Below are 17,787 nucleotides of genomic sequence, written 5' to 3' on the forward strand. Positions count from 1 at the left end.
ACAAAACGATCTGCTCGGAGATATATATTACGACAAGAACGCTAGCTTCAGTGCACGTGACGGTCAAAAAGGGTATACGTAGGTCTCATGCAAGTTGAATCAAGTTGAACAGGATCTTCAACTAACTTATCAACAGTTGGTTGAAGCTTTTAGTGGTTCAGCCTATCGGGTGAAAAGCAGTGAATAGAGGGGTTGAAGAACCGCGTAGGTATCCAGCATATCGTGACCATTTCCAGCGATTTTGCTGCTACTGCTGACCAGCTGCAGCTAGAGGGACGACGTTCACTCAAATCTGTGCGTACCGGGTACAGGACAAGATGGGACCCATTACTCGTGAGAACCCCCCGCCCTCCCGGACCCTGGGGCTACTGCTGGGTCTCCTTCTGATCCAAGTTGAGAGCGTCTTCACGTTAAACGTCAATATCGGTAAGCCTTGGCATTTTGTGTGTTCTTAGTCTTTGTTGGTTTCCAATAATTATTGTAATTTTTACGGAATCAGTGATGTAGAAATGATTATATGTCATGGGATCCTGCTGACCATGTGCACGTCCTTTTTCTATACTGTTGATCTCCAAATCCTAAAAATGTTGTGTTTTCTTTTCTTCATTGTACCAGCATCATTTAGCTACCGAGCTAAAAAGAAGTTTAGATTCATGCACTGGGCCTTTTTGGTCCATTTTTGTCCTTCTGCCATGTAATTTGAACAGAACAAATGCACAGAGTTGGAAATAAGCTATTGTCACTACGTGTATAATCACAGACTGTACAAAACCTTTAAATTCTTTTCCTTGACAGGAACAATGAAATACATCATGGTTCCCCAGACCATGTTTTGTCTTCTAGAAAAAAAGGGAAAGGGAAGCGTAAACCGAGAATCGTGTGTATCAGTTAAACTACCAGGGGCGGTTTGTAAAATTCCATATCAAGGAAGCCATGTGAAAACAGTGTACAGGTCACTAAGTATTATAAATGTTAGGTCTGGCTGGGTGGCTGAGTCAGTCGGCGATTTTTCGTAGATCCTATCATTGAGCTTTTAGCCTTGCCCGTGTTGAACAAATTTGCTCTTAGCAAAAATGACATTCAGTTTTACTAGTATGAGTCTCTGACTTCCTCGGTTTTCCTCTCCTATGCGTACAGGGCACTTCAATGCGTGAATCACACTGGCGTTGTTTTGATATCCATAAAACCCCACCCAGAATTATTTCGAGTACAGTTGGCAGCATAAAAAACAACTTAAGCTGTCCTTTAGACAAGAAACTTGGTTGCTTTTTATAGATATATAAAAGGAAGAACAAAACGTATCCATAAAATAACAACAACAAAAAACAAAAAAAGTTGATCATTTGAGTGGCTATTTGTCAAATATCGCAGTTATTTGACAGAGGTTGAATAAGAGTTATTGCACACGTGTGTCCTCGGGGCATATATTTGCAGGGCTTAACACCCATATCATCACTGCGAAACGAAGAGAAGTAAACTTGAGGCGCTGTATTTATGACATACGCAGTGCCCTTAAGCTTAGATCAGCCCTGAAAATCAGTTTGTGTGACCTTGTCAAGGACATAGACCTTAGCAGGAACACATGGTCATTTATCAACGTCCACATTGCCATTTAGCCCCTTTTTGCGATCAAATAAAAGCATCAAGCAAAATATACGAACCTACTCTTCTGTTTTACTTAACTAGAGTTCAATCTCTAGTGATAATCACACACACACCCCTTCCACACAGATGGACGATGTGTTTTCTACGAACGTAGTGCGTGCTATCAAGCACGTAACTTCACTGCTTTTAATAATTAGAAATCCCCATACTATATTCAAGGACTTGTCCTTGATTACATATTTCCACCAGAATAGCCAAGTAGGAGATTGAACCCATAGGGTTATGCATTACTTATTTTGTTTACAAGCTCGTCAATAATTCTCTCTAAGCTACTTCTTTTTAAGCTTCTTCGACTTCTTATGTCGGATTGCAATTTATCATACAACTACAAATAAACTATGGATTCTACGTACCAACACAGATGAACTTTCATTCGAATAGATTGCAATTGTCTGAATTTCTAGCCTCTAGGAGGCTTCGGAAAGCGACTGGAAAGAGTAGAAATTGTCCAGATAGGATGATATTGCCGCTCCCCAACTGTTCTCTTAGCTGACCAACTCCCCAGGCATATTATCTGTCTATTTGGCCAATTTCTACTCTTTCCAGCCGCTTTCTGAAGCCTGGTAGAGGCTATGTTCAATCCCAACCCATGTCGTTCTTACCGTTTGCCGCACTAGGAGTGATGTATGCGGCGGGTAACAAGGAAGCGTACGGCCAGGCGGTCCGTGATCTGATGCGGAACGCCAGCCTGTCGCCGGAGTTCCCTAACGTCACGTTCTCTTTTGTGGAGCTGGAGCGAAGCTGTACGGAGAAGGATGCTCTGGACAACGGTAGTTATGTTTATCTTTGCAGAAGGAAAGCATAGCGTTTTTTTTCTGTTTCATCTTCCTCTTCTTCTCCAAGCAATTATAAAAGTAAATGACCTGGACCAAACGTCTGTCACCATGGTAACTGGTGCTGTAGCAACACCCTGTGATGTTGGGTTACATTATGTAGCAGAACAGAGTTGGGGAGGCTGCTCACCATACATGTATTTCACTCTAAGTAATAAGAATAAACAGAGCAGTAGTTTGTTGGGCTAGACCAGGTGCATTTCACTAATCATCATTGTACACATAGGTTCACTTCAACTCTCTCTCGTCCGATGCCCTTACAGCTGCTGTCTATTTCAAACAAAGAGGAATCTGCAACCTCCTGGTGGTGAACAACGACAGAAAGGTTGTCTCCCAGGACCACAGTCTGGAGGGAGAAGCGGTCCACTGCGCTTACCATGACCTCAGACAGAACAACAGCGAGCTGCTCACTATCATCGTTCAGCGACCACAGGTATTAAGAAATAAAGTACGGCAAAAGAGGAATGATAAAGAAGTAATGCACAGTAAAAGAGAACATTACGTTATACGTAGAGCAAAGTTGCTGTTGCGCTTCTTTAAACTTCACTTGTACCAAGGGTGTTTTCCAAATTCAAACAAAGTAGAAATATATTGTTTGTTTTTTTGTTTGCTACCCACGCCACGACGACTAGGGCCGGGTGAGTATGTAATGTTCTTTTTTATGTTTGTTTGTGAACAGAATGACGCAGATTGTTTCTGCAATTTTTAAATGCCCAAAGTATGACATACTGATTCAAATGTGCTAGTGTGAAGCAGCATGTGTCAATATAACAAAGATGACCTTATTCAGAATATTTCCAGTTTTCATTCATTCATTCATTCATTCATTCATTCATTCATTCATTCATTCATTCATTCATTCATCATTGCTCCGCATGCCCCTCCAGGGGGACAGGTGTATGCGGTTTTGCTGCCCTAAAATTGCATTGGATGCCCTTTAACGTGCTTCATAATTTCGTCTTTCTTATTTCGTCATAATGTCTTTACAACCCAAGGAGACACACGGCTTGCCCCCTAACAGCGGGATGTGGGTGACGTCATATCCGGAACCGGCGGACTTGAGTCTGATGATCGTCAACACGGTGGAGAAGTACAAGTGGACCTCGGCCTTCGTCTTGTACGACAAATTCGCAGGTACAACTTTATTTCATAGACATCCAATGCAATATCGGAACGAAAAAACAAGCAAGAATATTCTGGATGAGGAATACTGTCTGATATTGACATTTACAGCCGTTTCGTAGCACATTTTCATCATCATTTCATATGTGAAGCGCTTATAATAGCCCCAAAACAAGCTTGAAGAGTCCCATTATTCTCGGTACCACACAGAAATAGCTAGAAACAGCCTACCGTATATAAAACAAGATTGAATACTTATAAGGTTGCATGTCTTCAAATAGATTGAAATACAATACAATTCAATTTCATACACTTTAAGTATGAAAATGATGACAAAGATGTGTTACGAAATGACAGTAAATGTCCTCATCAGACAGATTTACTCATCCAGAATATTTTTGGATTTGTCGCAACGAAATTGCATTGGATGACGTTAACTAAAAGGATCGTGTCTATAGTGGCCGCCTGTCATATACTCGTACATGACCATGTGTTATTGACCACTATGGGACAGATTGAAGTGACAGGATCGTTGTTTTTTTTCCAGATGCCTACAAAAGTCTGGAGAAGTTTCTGAACTGGGCGGCTGACCGGGACTGGCTCCTGAGGGTGAAGGAGATCCCTCTGATCGGAGAAGGTCCGGACAAGGTGGACAGACCTGCGCTGACCACACTTCTCAGACAGATCAAGTCATCTCGCGAGTCTCACATCATCCTGTTGTCCAATTCAGCCATCATCAATGACGTCCTGGACCGGGTAGGGTTTGCGATCATCTAAAACAATGTACATACAAGATGAAAGGTTGCTTGGGTAAAGCTTAGGCATACTAAGAGGAGGGTGCAAGGCAAGTAAGACAAAACGTTAAACGTTACTATGTGCAACGGACATTTTGTCTTTCAGTTTTCATTTTTACACATAAATTGTAAGTACATGTACATTAGCCTGGGTACCATCCAAATTTGTTATGCCACTCTGCTAGGTATTTTTAGCGGTGGAGCAAATACGGATGGTACCCAGGCTAATTATACAATATATTCAGGGTTCGAAATACAAATGTACTTCCTTTCTCAGTAGACTGCTCACTGATCATTCTCCTGCAGATTGAAATGTTTTGGCATGCGCACATCTTAAAATGAGATCTCGTAACGCTAGAAAGTTGTTGTTTTTTTGCACACGTCTAGGCCGTGTATCTACTGATGGTGAATTATCAGTATCACTGGATCATCACTAGTCTGGTGAGTCTTTACAGCTTCATCGTTTTAAATTGTAGTGAAACTAGTCTACACTAGTAATCACTTATAGGGAAAGTCTCTCTGTTTTGAACAGATAACTACTATTATAGTATTTCTGAAATAGGATTCGAAGACTGCTGATGACTTCTTTGTCTTCATGATTTTACAGAACGCCCCTCTTGGAGACCTGGGTTTCGATGACTTCCATGATACTGGGGTCAGGGTGACGTTCTTTCATCCTAACACTGAACTTGGCGGCACTGTAAGTAGAGTTAAGCTAATACATTTACTGTATTGCAACGCGTTAGATTTAATAGCATCCGTGGGCATGTTTGAAATGACTCGTGTGTATGTATCCAGTATTTGCCCTTGAAATCACATGTACACATGAGGCACATTTTGAGGAAAAATACCCTGCAGGTTTAATGAAATATAGGCTACTTATTAACACAGCCAATAATGATACTTTGCCAAGAAAAGACAACGAACAAATGTTCTTTTAATGGCAGACGCGGATATTCGAGCGCCTTGTGTTGGACGGTGCCTTGACTCTGGCCCACTCGGCAGTGGAGGCCGCCCGAGCCGTTAACAGGGGAGAGATGACCGCCGGGGAAGCACAGTGTCGTCTGCGGGACTACATCACACAGGTACGGTTCTCACACAACGTCAGATAGACTGTCCTTGATCTCAGTGGGACGAAGTTAAACAACGTCAGATAGATTATTGTGTGAATGAAAAGAAGAGGCGCCCACATATATATGTTATCGAGAAATAAATGGAGGCTTTGACTTGACTTGAGAAAAGCAATTGCTCAAATACGCTATGACGAAAAACACCGTACCAGATGTAATCATTGGAAACCTTCTGGATTATAAAAGCTGTACACCCAAATCTTCGCTGTTCAAGCAACTAATAGTTGAATGGAATGCACGAACTCATTTTCAATGATCATTGCCGCACGGCTAGAAAAATACCGCACCAATGAGACATCAATTAAACGATGACCTGTAAACAACGTTGGGAACATTTCATAAGACTGACCTTGGTTTTCGACAGCTACCTTTTGACAAAGTGCAGATGGGGTATTTTGCAGGTCAATTACTAGGCAAAGGTCAATCTGCCCCAAGTAATCGGGTAGATAAGATACCCTGCAATTAAGGGCGGTGACGTGTGTGATCTATCGTCAGCAGTTAGGTTTATCTTGTCACAGCAAGTGTGAATTTGGGGTACGCCATTGGTTAATAGTTTTGCAATTTTCTACTAAACTATATCTCAGCTGTCTTGAAGCAATGTGTGTTCAACAACACGAAAATACGGTGTGAATTTACCAACTGAAACCCTTCACATGACCTCATATGTTACCACTCATATTTTGTCTCAAGTTCTCAACTCTTGCATGCTGTGTTTTAACAAATTATGACTCCGTCGTACCAACAGATTGAGTTCGACGGGTACACCGGTAATGTGCACTACACAAATCAGCACGGGAGGGTTAAAGTCAGGAACAACCTGGTCATGGACCTGATGGAGAACACGGGCAGTCACTTGGTCAAGGTAACTAATATCATGTTCTATAACACACTGTTGCTCCTAGTCTCTACAAGGCTTCGGGTGGCGGCTGGAAACAGTAGAAAGTGGCCAAATAGAGAGATGACACGCCTGTGGAGAGATGACACGCCTGTGGAGCTTATCCGCTAAAGCGGCAAAATATACTCTCTGGCAGACCAATTCCCCCGACGTGTTATCTCTCCATCTGGCCAATTTATGCTCTTTCCAACCGCCCCCTGAAGCTAGACTCCACCAGACTTCTTTTGCAAGACTTCTTTTGCAAGCCCGTTTGCAGGCCAATTGATCGTCGATGGCCGGACGTGGGTCAAAGGTGTCAAAAAGCCTGGATCGTCCCAGATTTCTTGTAAACTAACAGCGATGACCGTCAGACAAGTGTGCTGAACCCCAATCAGTCTGCTAACATGTGCCGTTCTCCTGCAGGTCGGTAGGTGGAGTCAGGTGAGCGGCGCCAACCTCACCTCCCAGTTCAACTCCAGTTTCTTCACCAACCCCGTCCTGGGCGGCAAAATACTCAGGATCATTTCAAAAGAGGTAAGAGATGGATCACTCATAGAACATAGAGTAGTGTACATGAACCTTGGGATCAATCAATCAATCAATCGATCGATCGACCGAACAATCAATCAATAAAAATCAATCAATTATTTGACTTGTCAATCAACTTATTAACCATCGCACCTGCAGAGAGACCCTTGGGTCAGGCAGAAGCCTCACGCCGACACGGAGGGTCTAATAGGGGTTGCCCGGTACGAAGGTTTCCTCATCGACATGCTGAACGTCATGTCCAAAAGACTGAACTTCACGTTCCAGATTGACGTGCGCGACAACATCACGATCGGGTCACAGAACGAGACGGACGGCAGTTGGGACGGCATGATCGGGATGCTCCACAGGCGGGAGGTAAGGACGTCGATTCTGCATCTCCAAATAGACTGATCTTAGCTAAAGCCCCGCCCACCTCCGTCAAACGTAAAATGCAAATACTGCAGACACTCACTCATTGGTCGAACGGCTAACTGCCGTTCTCTCATTGGTTGAACTGCTATTTGTCATTCAGGATCGGTCTATTCCTGACTGTTGTACCTTACTTCAGTTGTAAGTACCATAGGAAACCGTTTCAGTACTTGGGTCACCACGAACCGGTCAGCTATCTGACACAAGTGCTATAGACTCGTGATTTTCCCCCACGTCAGCACCCGGTCAAAGTTCCTCGGAAGTCGGTAACGCCCCCCGTCCCGGTCGAAAATTCCAGTATGTCAAATTTCTTTGAGTTCGAGAACAGTCTAATGTTCACCATATAATTTACCAAATCAGATGAACTTTCATGATAAAATTATTTCCTTTTTCACCGACTCTTCAGTACGATCTGGCACTGGACGCCGTGGCGACTCGCTCGTTCCGACTGAAGGCCGTGGACTTCACGGAGCCGATAGAGATGGCCGGGTACTACCTCATCATGAAGCGGCCCTCCAAAGCTGCCCCTGGGCTCCTCCAGTTTCTCAACCCCTTCAGGTGAGCTACTGTCCAGTGCTTTGCTGATGTTAAGTCTTGATAAATTGATACACTTGAATTTCGCTCGTAAGTGCCTTTTTTTAGAATAGAAAAGTTAGTGGACCGAACAGTGACTGTCGATGTCAGTCCATATCAAAGTTAGAAACACTTCTCAGCAGTTTGGTGTCTCCATGAATAAAGAGACTATTTTTAAACAACCAGGAGGTTTCAGCCAACGTGTCTAGACGCTTCAAATTCCCATTAAGTTCGCTCTTAGCCAATGTTGACTTGTGGATCTCTCTCTCTCTCTCTCTCTCTCTCTCTCTCTCTCTCTCTCTCTCTCTCTCTCTCTCTCTCTCTCTCTCTCACTGTCCAGTTACACGGTGTGGGCCGTGATGCTGTGCGCCAACCTGGGCGTTGCGATCCTACTGGCGATCAACAACTGCCTCAATCCGTACGAGTGGGGCGGGCTGGCCAAACGAGGAGAGGTCGAAGAAGAGGAAGGGAAAAGCCTCAACTTCTTCAACAGCCTGTGGACCGTGTGGGGGGCGTACGTAGCCGCTGGTCCCGAGTTCCTCCCGCGTTCGTTCGCTGGGAGGGTGCTGGCATCCATGTGGTTTTTCGTCTGTCTTGTCGCCATCTCTTCCTACACGGCGAACCTTGCCGCCTTCCTGACCAAAACCAACCTGGACCAGCAGATCTCCTCTCTGAAGGATCTGGCCAACAGCGACTACAGGTTCGGGGCTCTGGAGAGGAACACCATCGTACAGTTCCTGATGAACAGCACCGAGGAACCCTACAAGACCCTCGGCAGGAGGCTGAAGCGCTGGAAAGGCGAGGTTCTGCTCGACTCCCGGGAGAAGCTGCTGAAGAAAGCCGAGGAGGAACGGTTTGTGTTCATCGCGGATAACGAGAACCAGTTCCGTGTGAAGGAACAGCTCTGCAAGCTGATTGTGGTAGGAGAAAGGTAACTTTACCATTCGGATATCTGACATGACATGTTTACGGCGTCACATACTACACATTTCTTCAATTATCTCACAATTTTGACATTGATTTACTCTAAAACAGTCCACACGGGGCACATTCAGGCCAATCGATCGAGCCGAAATGATTCGCTTTGATCCGGCTTCGATCCTGCTTCGAGCTGGATCGAACAATTCGGCTCGATCCGGGAAATTTTATCCTAGTGGGGTCTCAGTTTGTGGCACTACCACAAAAAATGACTGACAGCTGTGTTTCCAAGCTTTTGAATTAAAGACATGATGGCATTTATTTGCCATGAGGTAGGATTGATCCAACTCACTTTGTAGAGATCTAGAAATGACCAGAAAGTTTAATTTTTGTTTCAGCCTAATGTTACATAATGCAGCTTTAAGTTTAAGCTGACCAGTGTCGTTTGCCAACCCCCCAGGTTCTTCCGCTCGCCGACGTCCCTGATGTTCCCGCGCGGCTCGCCGTACGTCACGGAGTTTAACCGGCAGATCCTGCTGTTCCGCGAGGAGGGGTACATGGACATCCTGCGGGACCGATACCTCAACGTGCCCGGGGAGTGCGCCACCAAGTTCATCGCCCAAGACGACGGCCAGCTGCAGATAGAGAGCTTCATCGGCCTGTTCTACCTTCTGTTGGTCGGCGTCGCCCTGTTCCTCATCGTTGGGTTGGTGGAGATTTTCGTCTACCGCGTCAAACCAGAGAAGAAGGAGGGTGAAACGAAGGATGACACGCCGGAACCGAAACTTGAAATAAATGGACAGTTGAACGCCACCTACCTGTAGCATTCGGAACGGCAACGGGTAATCTCCAAGCAGATGTTTGGCGGCAAAAGCGTTACGCTTAAACGTTAGAACTAGCCATCTAGAGAGTCGTAAGCCGCCCAGACAAATGGCGTCTGACAAATAGATAGCCTCTACCAGGCTTCGGGGAGCGGCTGGAAAGATGGGGGCGGCAAACTGTGGTCTTAGCGCGGACCAACTCCATGCACTGGCATGTCATTGTCTATTTGGCCAATTTCTACTATTTCCAGCCGCTTCCCAAAGCCTGGTAAAGGCTAGTAAATGGATACTGCCTGGCCAATATGATCTTGTCTTTGCAGCTACCGAAAGATCTGCTTGGAGATTAGACCATGGGCACATAAAGTGTAGAATGCCAATCAATATCCTTGCAGTGTTCAGATAAACTCTTTGTAATGCATGGAGCACAAATCATCGGCCTATGCAACTAACGCGTGTGGTATCATTTTCAACTTGAAGTACACAGAATAGAAAAAACACAATGTAGCTTGGGAGCCCATCACATCAAACATACAAATGTCATTATGCTGAACTAAACGAATATTAATGTCTAAATCATATATTTACCATAGTACTTTTACGTTTGATATACAAAATATAAATAACATAGCCAATTGCCAACATCAAATTAAATTATCAATAATAAATAAAACAAAATATATGGTAATATTTACATGTATAAACAATTACCAGATATAATCATAATTCATTTATATCCTAAACATAAACTTCCTACAATTATTTACTATCCGTTTATCCTCCTAAATATGTAATGATTAGTTATTTTGTGCTTAATTAAAAACTTATCCGGTTTTAAGCTTTTAACCCCATCATCAAGTCTATGTGGTTTAACAACAAAAGTGCATTGCTTCCTATATCAAAAGAGACCTCCATACATTGTAGATTAAAGCATTATACATTAATCTGAGGCCCTTATCCTAGAACAAGTGGCCAGAGTGCAGTATTACACTCCAACAACATACAGAACCAGATACAACCATGTTTCCATGAGATTTAATATATATATATATATGCCACATTTCATACTTAGTATGACATCTGACAAGGTACAGAGGCAAGAATAAAGTAGCGCCATCTACTGACTCATAATGGTGCTGCATCAGCTTGTGGGTTCAATCATACATGTAATATACATCATAAGGCATCAACCTAGTCCAAAATTTTCATTAGAGAACAGTGCAGTTGTTAACATGCACACACAGCATTTGAATCTCGCAGTACTGTGTTCAAAACAATTGTGTTCCTGACATGATGTTTTGACAAACGTAAAACTACACTGAATGTTTCGGGACTTACAACACTCTAATCCAAGAAATGTGTGATTTCTTCTAAATTAGATACATGGAGTACGAGTATCTGGACCAAACGAAACATTTCAATCTCGCCTCTTATTCTTATAAACATATTTGTACTGTGTGTTTGTGCAAGAAAGTTACTGTTCTGTTTTAAATTAATGGCAGTTTGTTTACTCGAGTGATGTTTAGCATTACGCATACAATCATATCTAGGAGACAAATCTAGACATTGAAGTTTGTGCAACATATGCAGGGTTTTTGACATTTCCACTTTTATTCCAATACTGACCGTATTTTGCTTTCTGATATATTTCAAGCTGTTTATAACAGCCTTTCAGAGATCTAATGTCTTTGTATGACCAGCAAACATCACAGCTAGTTGCAAAGCTTCCGCTCTTGGATTTTGTGAATATCTTCTGTAGATCTTAACAACAGTGGTAAATGGTCACCTTAGGAGAAGTAGTGAAAGAAAACTGCTGCAAAACAGCCTAGAATACTTGGACCAAAATGGGGCGAAACAAAGATTTAGGCAGGTTAGACATAAGGGATCACCAATTTAATTAGTTGGTTCTCAGACTCACCTGTTTCATTTTTTCTGATTTGCCCCCCCCCCCATAAAAAACAACAACAACAAAGATTCAGGTTCTGAATCAACTAAAAATGCCCAAACAGTTGATGAAAGCTCATCTTCTTAGTTGTTACAGTTTTATCTATCAATACATTGGTCTGATAAAAAAATAACAATTCCTTAGTTGAATTATAAGCCAGTTTGGTATGTTGGCTTCAAGGATCCTATAGTAGCTTTTGGGGCTATCAGAGGATGTCCTTTTTATTTTTTTTCGCTCTGTCTCTGTCTCTTCATATTTTCAACAAATCAAATTGGTGTGGCCTAATGTATTAGCACTTTGTATCCTCTTGTTCCCGGGGTACAAACATGTCTTGAGCATCTACAGAGACTGTTTAAGAGGCTGAAACCATTGCTGCTTTTTTGGATTTGGCATATGTGAGCCACAGAGATGCCATTTATAAAACCACTTCTGCTTGACTGTTGACTACAAAGAGAGGCATTTTCCTAATCAAGTTTTTAGAGGTACCACAAAAAGTGAAGACTTGGATGTTCTTAATCTCCTGTGCAAGAAGCCAACATGGGAAAACTGACAAAAGTCCTGCCTAGTCTACGAATAGTAAATGATGGTCATGACTGATTTGGCAACCTTTTCAATCAAATATAAAAAAAATAAACCATGAAAGTTTCTTAAAGAGTACTAAGTACTTGACACAAACTTTTTCCCCACTGATATACAATTTGTTTGACATCTCTGATACAAAATGGGATATGCAAAGGAAACACAGCATGTACATGTACTAGTCAAAAGTTAACTTTCACTTTATGTATAATTCCACTGATATCACCTTGCTTATGGCCACACCAATTTAATCAATTTATGAAAAAAATCCATGTCCTGCATCAAATCAAACAAATGGTTGTATTTTGGTCCAACATTTGAAGAAAATCCTTGTTTTTCTAGCTGTTACAGTTTTTTTCCATCCATCAATGCAGTGGGTTGATTTAAAATTCATAGTTTGAAGTATAAAGCAACCTGGTGTGTTGACGTCATGGCTCCAATTGTAGCATTTGGGGCTATAATGGGGCTGCTTTTTTTTTACACTGTCACTTCATAACCAGCAAATTAAATTGGTGTGGCCTTAAGCAACAACAACAAAAAAAAGTTACTGTACACAGCGAGCTTATCCAACAATGCCATGGTCTAGTAGTCCCACAGAAGTCCTTGCAATATTTTTTCCTAATAATAAGCAATACATTGAAATCTTGTATCTCAAATTGACATCAACATCTTTTCATCAAGATGCATTTCTAATTTTCTCAAGTATCATCTAGACGTCTACGCCTAACATGTGTGCAAAATGGCTTCCAGAATAGATACAAAGCCAACCTAAATACAACTTTGAATGTGTGAGTCATACAAATATACTATCAGTCAATTGATACATATGTATATATCTATAATATATATATATTTATATAAACCTTAGCTTGCTGATGAAAGCTGACTCCAATGTAAAGTAAAATAAGGCTATCAAAGAGTGAGCTTCAAATGTAGATATCCAGTGCAGCCTAAATCAATCAGTAACTCAAAAACTAGACATCAAAATAAGGGCTGATTGTTTTTTAAACGTCTGGAGGGAAAAGGGGGTATAGTGCACTAGTGTCCATTATCCTTCTGCAAAGGACATCTCGTCTGAAAATTTGTGTGGAAAGTTGTGATATTGCAAGAAAAATGCATATGTTTACCCAATCCATAATGTGCTTAGAGAGAAAAAACACGTCAAGCTTGATGGCAGGTTGTTCTATGGCCGTATCATGTGGGTATACTGACTCTAGCCTATTCACAGAATAGGGATAAATGACAAAGACTGGCACGAGTCAAAATCCTGTGCATTGCTGTAGTTCAATATTTGAAGAAATTGTTTACCCAATTTTGTTTACAACTATGTGTTGGCTGTTATGTGAGAATAAGCTGGTGTGTTACGCCAAAGGGCAGTCATACCGGCTATACAGATACAGAAGCTATGACTACTACCTGTTCTTTTCCTCAAGTTTATATGGATGATGGTTATCTTCCTTTTTATTCCAGTTTGCAAAAGAGGAGATAAGGGGGGATACTAATCAGTATGACATTTAACTTTTTTTCTGAAACTTGTTAGTCACAACTCTGGAATAACTAGAAAATGCAAGGAATTTCTTCTGATTTGTTTTTTTATTCAGCACATTCGCAACTTGAGACAGAGATATGCCAAAAATGCCACTGCTACATTCATGTACACCAGTCATGGAAAACAACTTTGTAAAATAAAAGTACAAAAAACAAAATCATACTTTTTTAATATATATATATAACTACACTGCTGCGTGGTTTACAAACTCTGGAGATATTGTTACAGAAGTTAGACCACCAGGAATACAATATGGATCCGCCACTGAGGCATCGCCAAAAAAGTCTAGGCTAGAGTTGGCTATTCTAAGTGTTAGCTGTACAGGGTGGTTGGTGGGAGCTAGTCTTGTTTTTCAGCTGGAGATGTGGTCTGGGGTCCAGAAGGGGCAGCTTCTTTCTCAGCATCTGCAGCTGGAGGGTTGGAAGAAGAAAAATAGAGTAAGTCAGAGACAACAACAAATGCACACAAATGATCAATAGGGCTTGAAATACTGGGTGCATATGACCTTTAGTACAGGTAAAATTGGGGCTGGGCAGGTATTTCAGATGTCTACCTACACAGGTCCATGAACTGGGTTTATATTCAAATGAAGTGTGAATGAAATAATGGCAATGGTTTCTGAACAGTTTTTCTCAAAGTCTGGTCAAATTTTCCTGGTACAGGTAATTTTCAGTTACAATTTATGTCATCCATGTATGTCAATATACAATGCAATAGTGTTGTTTCAACCTAGTATGTAGATAGAATATTGACTTCGAAAAATCTGTTTATCAGGCCCTAAAAACTGCATTAAGCCTTTAAGTCGTAACAAATCCCTAAACATGACTCTATTTCCTGATCACCCGTTGTGTGATACCTGAAGATTCTGCGGATGCCTCTGGCACCTCCCCCTCCACTCTCTTGGTGTCCTCCACACTGCTATTGCTATCTTCAGCTGCTGCTGTGATCTGTTCTGAGCCCACACTGTCCTCACACTGTGGCTGGACCTGTACATGTCTCTCCTCCCTCCTTTTCAATATCTGCACTCGATACTCAATGGCAGTGAAGAGCTGGCTGGCATCCTTGGGGCTTGCCTGTGGGGTAACACTTTGTCAGTATCAGCGGGACAGAGTTTAAAAAAGAAATACAATATAGATTTCAAAAACTTTCAGTAGGGGTGAGCAACTCTGCCTCTGGACCTTGAATTGAGATTTATTCTAATTTAAAATTCTTTTCAAAACATACTAGACTTAGGCAAGGTGATCCAACTTATGATAGAGTGTTGTCAGTTCCATAGCTGTCTTATAGAATACAGATTAACAAAGTAAAACTTGCACGAGGACACTTATATTTGCAATGTCAATGTTGGAAAACTGATTGTACAAAGTTTCATCACTCAGGTGTCAGATCATGGAGCTGGAAAAGGTTGATCAGCTTGAAAAAATTGATGTCCCTTGCAGGGATCCATGCAAAAAAAGGCTAGGGTCGGGAGTGTTTTCTAGGATCGGTCAGAAAACAACATTTTTCCCCTAGGCTGCAGCATAATTCAGACTCCATAAGCCTGCAACGTAGTACATCAAAGTCCCCACCATGATAAGATACACGTTGACCCTGTCCTGGTCCATACAGGTGACACGGACGCTCCTCTTGCTGGCCTGTTCCACTACCATGCGGGGCCACAGCTTACAGTTCATCAGCAGCCGCAGACTACCCTGGCTCCTCATCACTATGGCAACACACAGGACATCATGTCAACAACAGAACAAATGGAGTACTCAGCCCTCAGACAACTGAGGAAAATTTCTCGTCTTTAAATGAACATCCACTAGCTTGAAATTGACATTACAAGGATGATTCTAACCCTCATTTACATGTGTACCCAGATTGTACCCCAAATTTGAACAGTCTTCCTTACACCATGGTCTCAGTGAAGTCAACTTTATTTCTATTTGAGTGGGGGAATGGCCCGGTGTGTGATGGTCCAAATCCTACTGTATGGAGTTGGTGGTTCAACAAAAGAATATACGACCTATACAGTTAACCAATGATGTTTATATTATTTTGTGATATCAATGGTTAAAATGCAAGGTTTACTTTAACAGGAAACTAAGGTTAATCCATAACAACTTGCTAGCAAACTACAGTAACAGTACTTGACCCACCCATCCTAGACTGGAAGGACCCGTCGTCCTGTGTGGGGAGGTCGTTCAGCCGCAGACAGCCCCGCCCCCTCTCCTGCCACGATTGGCTCGTCTTGTTGAAGAGGAAGAGTCTACACTGACACTGTGGAGGGGTGGAAACATTTTTAAAAAGTACACAAAAATGGTCTCACAAAAATGGCAAAATTTTGCACATTTTTTTAGTTCAACCTGGTAAATTGCTGAAAATATCTGTACTGACAAAGCAAATACATGCCAGCAAATATCAATGATGTTTCCCTAGACTTTTAAAGCTATATCAGTGTTACGGGTACAAATACAGCTCATTCATGGCATAAGCTGGGACCTAATCCTTATTGTAAAGCGTGCCACTGTGTTTGGAAAAATATGTTTCCATTCTACGGGCTTGCAGGCTAAAAAAGGGAAATGAAAAAACAAACAAACATGGCAACAAATCCCACCTGCATGACGTTTCTCTCTCCCTCCTCCCCAGTGACCTTCTCGACCTCTGCGAAGTCCATGGAGGACGTACGTGACTCCTGGTACCTGGCCGCTGATTCCAAGAGCCGCTGGACTGCAGGACAGAAATTAGCACAGCATTCATAAATATCATTTCTAGTTTTGGGAAAACGACAGCTGGAATTCGGGTTCCACTTTATTCATCTTTCTCAAAAATCTTAGATTCGTAAATAGTTTAACTGCTTGATATTTCAATAGAGTCCATTCCGCGTCACCGAGTGGGTTTTTTCTCCATGTTTCTAATACGTTTGAATTATTTAGAAGAAAAGAATACCCCAGTAACAAAAGTTCTAAATTTTTCAAAAATTTGAAAATGAAAATTTGAATATATTTGAATTCATTTATATATTTCTGAAACATTTTGAATGTGACTGTACAAAGATCTCTTTCTTTAGAATAAATTTGAACTACCCATGTGTTTCTTTCACAATTCGAAATATTTAGAACTATTTCAAACAAATAACCAAATGGTAGATGTGGGTAATTGCCCCCATAAAAGTAGGTGCTAATCCTACTCTTCTGTCTTCCTCTGTATATTTTTAGATTTCACTGCTGGACACTGGTGGCTCTTTTGTTGTAAGGCATCAATGCCTGACACCCAGGCAGTCTACCCTGTACTCCACAGGGATGTGTGAATTACTTCCTTCCCATCCCACTGACCTATTTACAAAATGTTAGAAATAATTCGAAATAATGGTAAAAAATGGTAGAGTGCTGTTAGAAATATTTAGAAACTATTGGAAATGTCATAATCCACATCAGGAATATTTCAAACCTTTTAGAAAACCAGGGAATTATTTAGAATATTGACAAGATGTTCAAAATATTTCCAAATTATGAAATTTCTTAGACAAACAATTACAAAGAATTCAAAACATTTCTAAATAATGACAATAACAACCCACTCGGTGACGCGGAATTGACTCTAAATAAAATGTTCTTATTCTAAAACCAAACTTAGAATGAGTGCCAACATTTCAGCGTACCATTGTTGTCAGGTTTCGTTGCTGACTCAGCAGGACTAGTAGCAGTTGTCTCCTGAAAGAGATGGAAAAGAGAATGACTCAAAGTAGAGACAAACCATAATATGTGTAGCTGCTAGTAGTAGCACAACTGTTGTGTTCTCAGGCAAGGCAATTTACACCTAATTCCTCACTCAACTCAAAAATGAGTACGTATCTTCAGGTAGGGACATGCTCTTGGATGGGGCGTAAAGCCGGATGTCTCATGTTTGAGGAGCGCCACACCTCAACCATGTTAAAGATCCCACAACACTTCTCATCGAAAAGAGTACTTGTCCTTACCAGTATGAGTGGTTCAAACCTAACAGTCTGATCTTACACAACTTGTACTTACTGTACGAAACTGGTTTG

General features: G+C 41.7%; 2 protein-coding genes across 9 annotated transcripts in view; one reads left to right on the forward strand and one right to left on the reverse strand.

Annotated features, from left to right (window-relative positions):
- The first annotated feature begins 317 nt into the window (after window positions 1-317).
- On the forward strand, window positions 318-9,874 carry LOC109486020 (glutamate receptor ionotropic, kainate 2-like). Its single transcript, XM_019789714.1, has 14 exons — window positions 318-426; window positions 2,283-2,435; window positions 2,762-2,931; window positions 3,494-3,632; window positions 4,168-4,376; window positions 4,802-4,855; window positions 5,022-5,114; window positions 5,362-5,499; window positions 6,290-6,406; window positions 6,842-6,952; window positions 7,106-7,321; window positions 7,782-7,933; window positions 8,289-8,879; window positions 9,327-9,874. Exons 1-14 carry the CDS (start codon window positions 318-320, stop codon window positions 9,688-9,690), a joined length of 2,616 nt encoding a protein of 871 aa, XP_019645273.1. The 3' UTR covers window positions 9,691-9,874.
- A 2,804-nt stretch (window positions 9,875-12,678) lies between these two features.
- The window catches only part of LOC109486270 (ran-binding protein 3-like), a 20,674-nt gene continuing 15,565 nt past the window's right edge, over window positions 12,679-17,787 (reverse strand). For 7 of the 8 annotated variants that reach the window (XM_019790049.1, XM_019790047.1, XM_019790045.1 and 4 more), the window contains one exon: window positions 12,679-14,167. In XM_019790049.1, coding sequence (XP_019645608.1) covers window positions 14,097-14,167 — 71 coding nt within the window. In that variant the 3' untranslated portion in view covers window positions 12,679-14,096. Of the gene's footprint in view, window positions 14,168-14,613; window positions 14,831-15,325; window positions 15,463-15,898; window positions 16,020-16,356; window positions 16,470-17,400; window positions 17,453-17,787 lie in introns of all 8 variants that reach the window. The other variant, XM_019790046.1, reaches the window with a different exon arrangement.

The sequence above is a fragment of the Branchiostoma belcheri genome, unplaced genomic scaffold (genome assembly GCF_001625305.1).
Source record: "Branchiostoma belcheri isolate BF01 breed outbred unplaced genomic scaffold, Haploidv18h27 scaffold8, whole genome shotgun sequence".
Classification (NCBI taxonomy): Eukaryota; Metazoa; Chordata; class Leptocardii; order Amphioxiformes; family Branchiostomatidae; genus Branchiostoma; species Branchiostoma belcheri.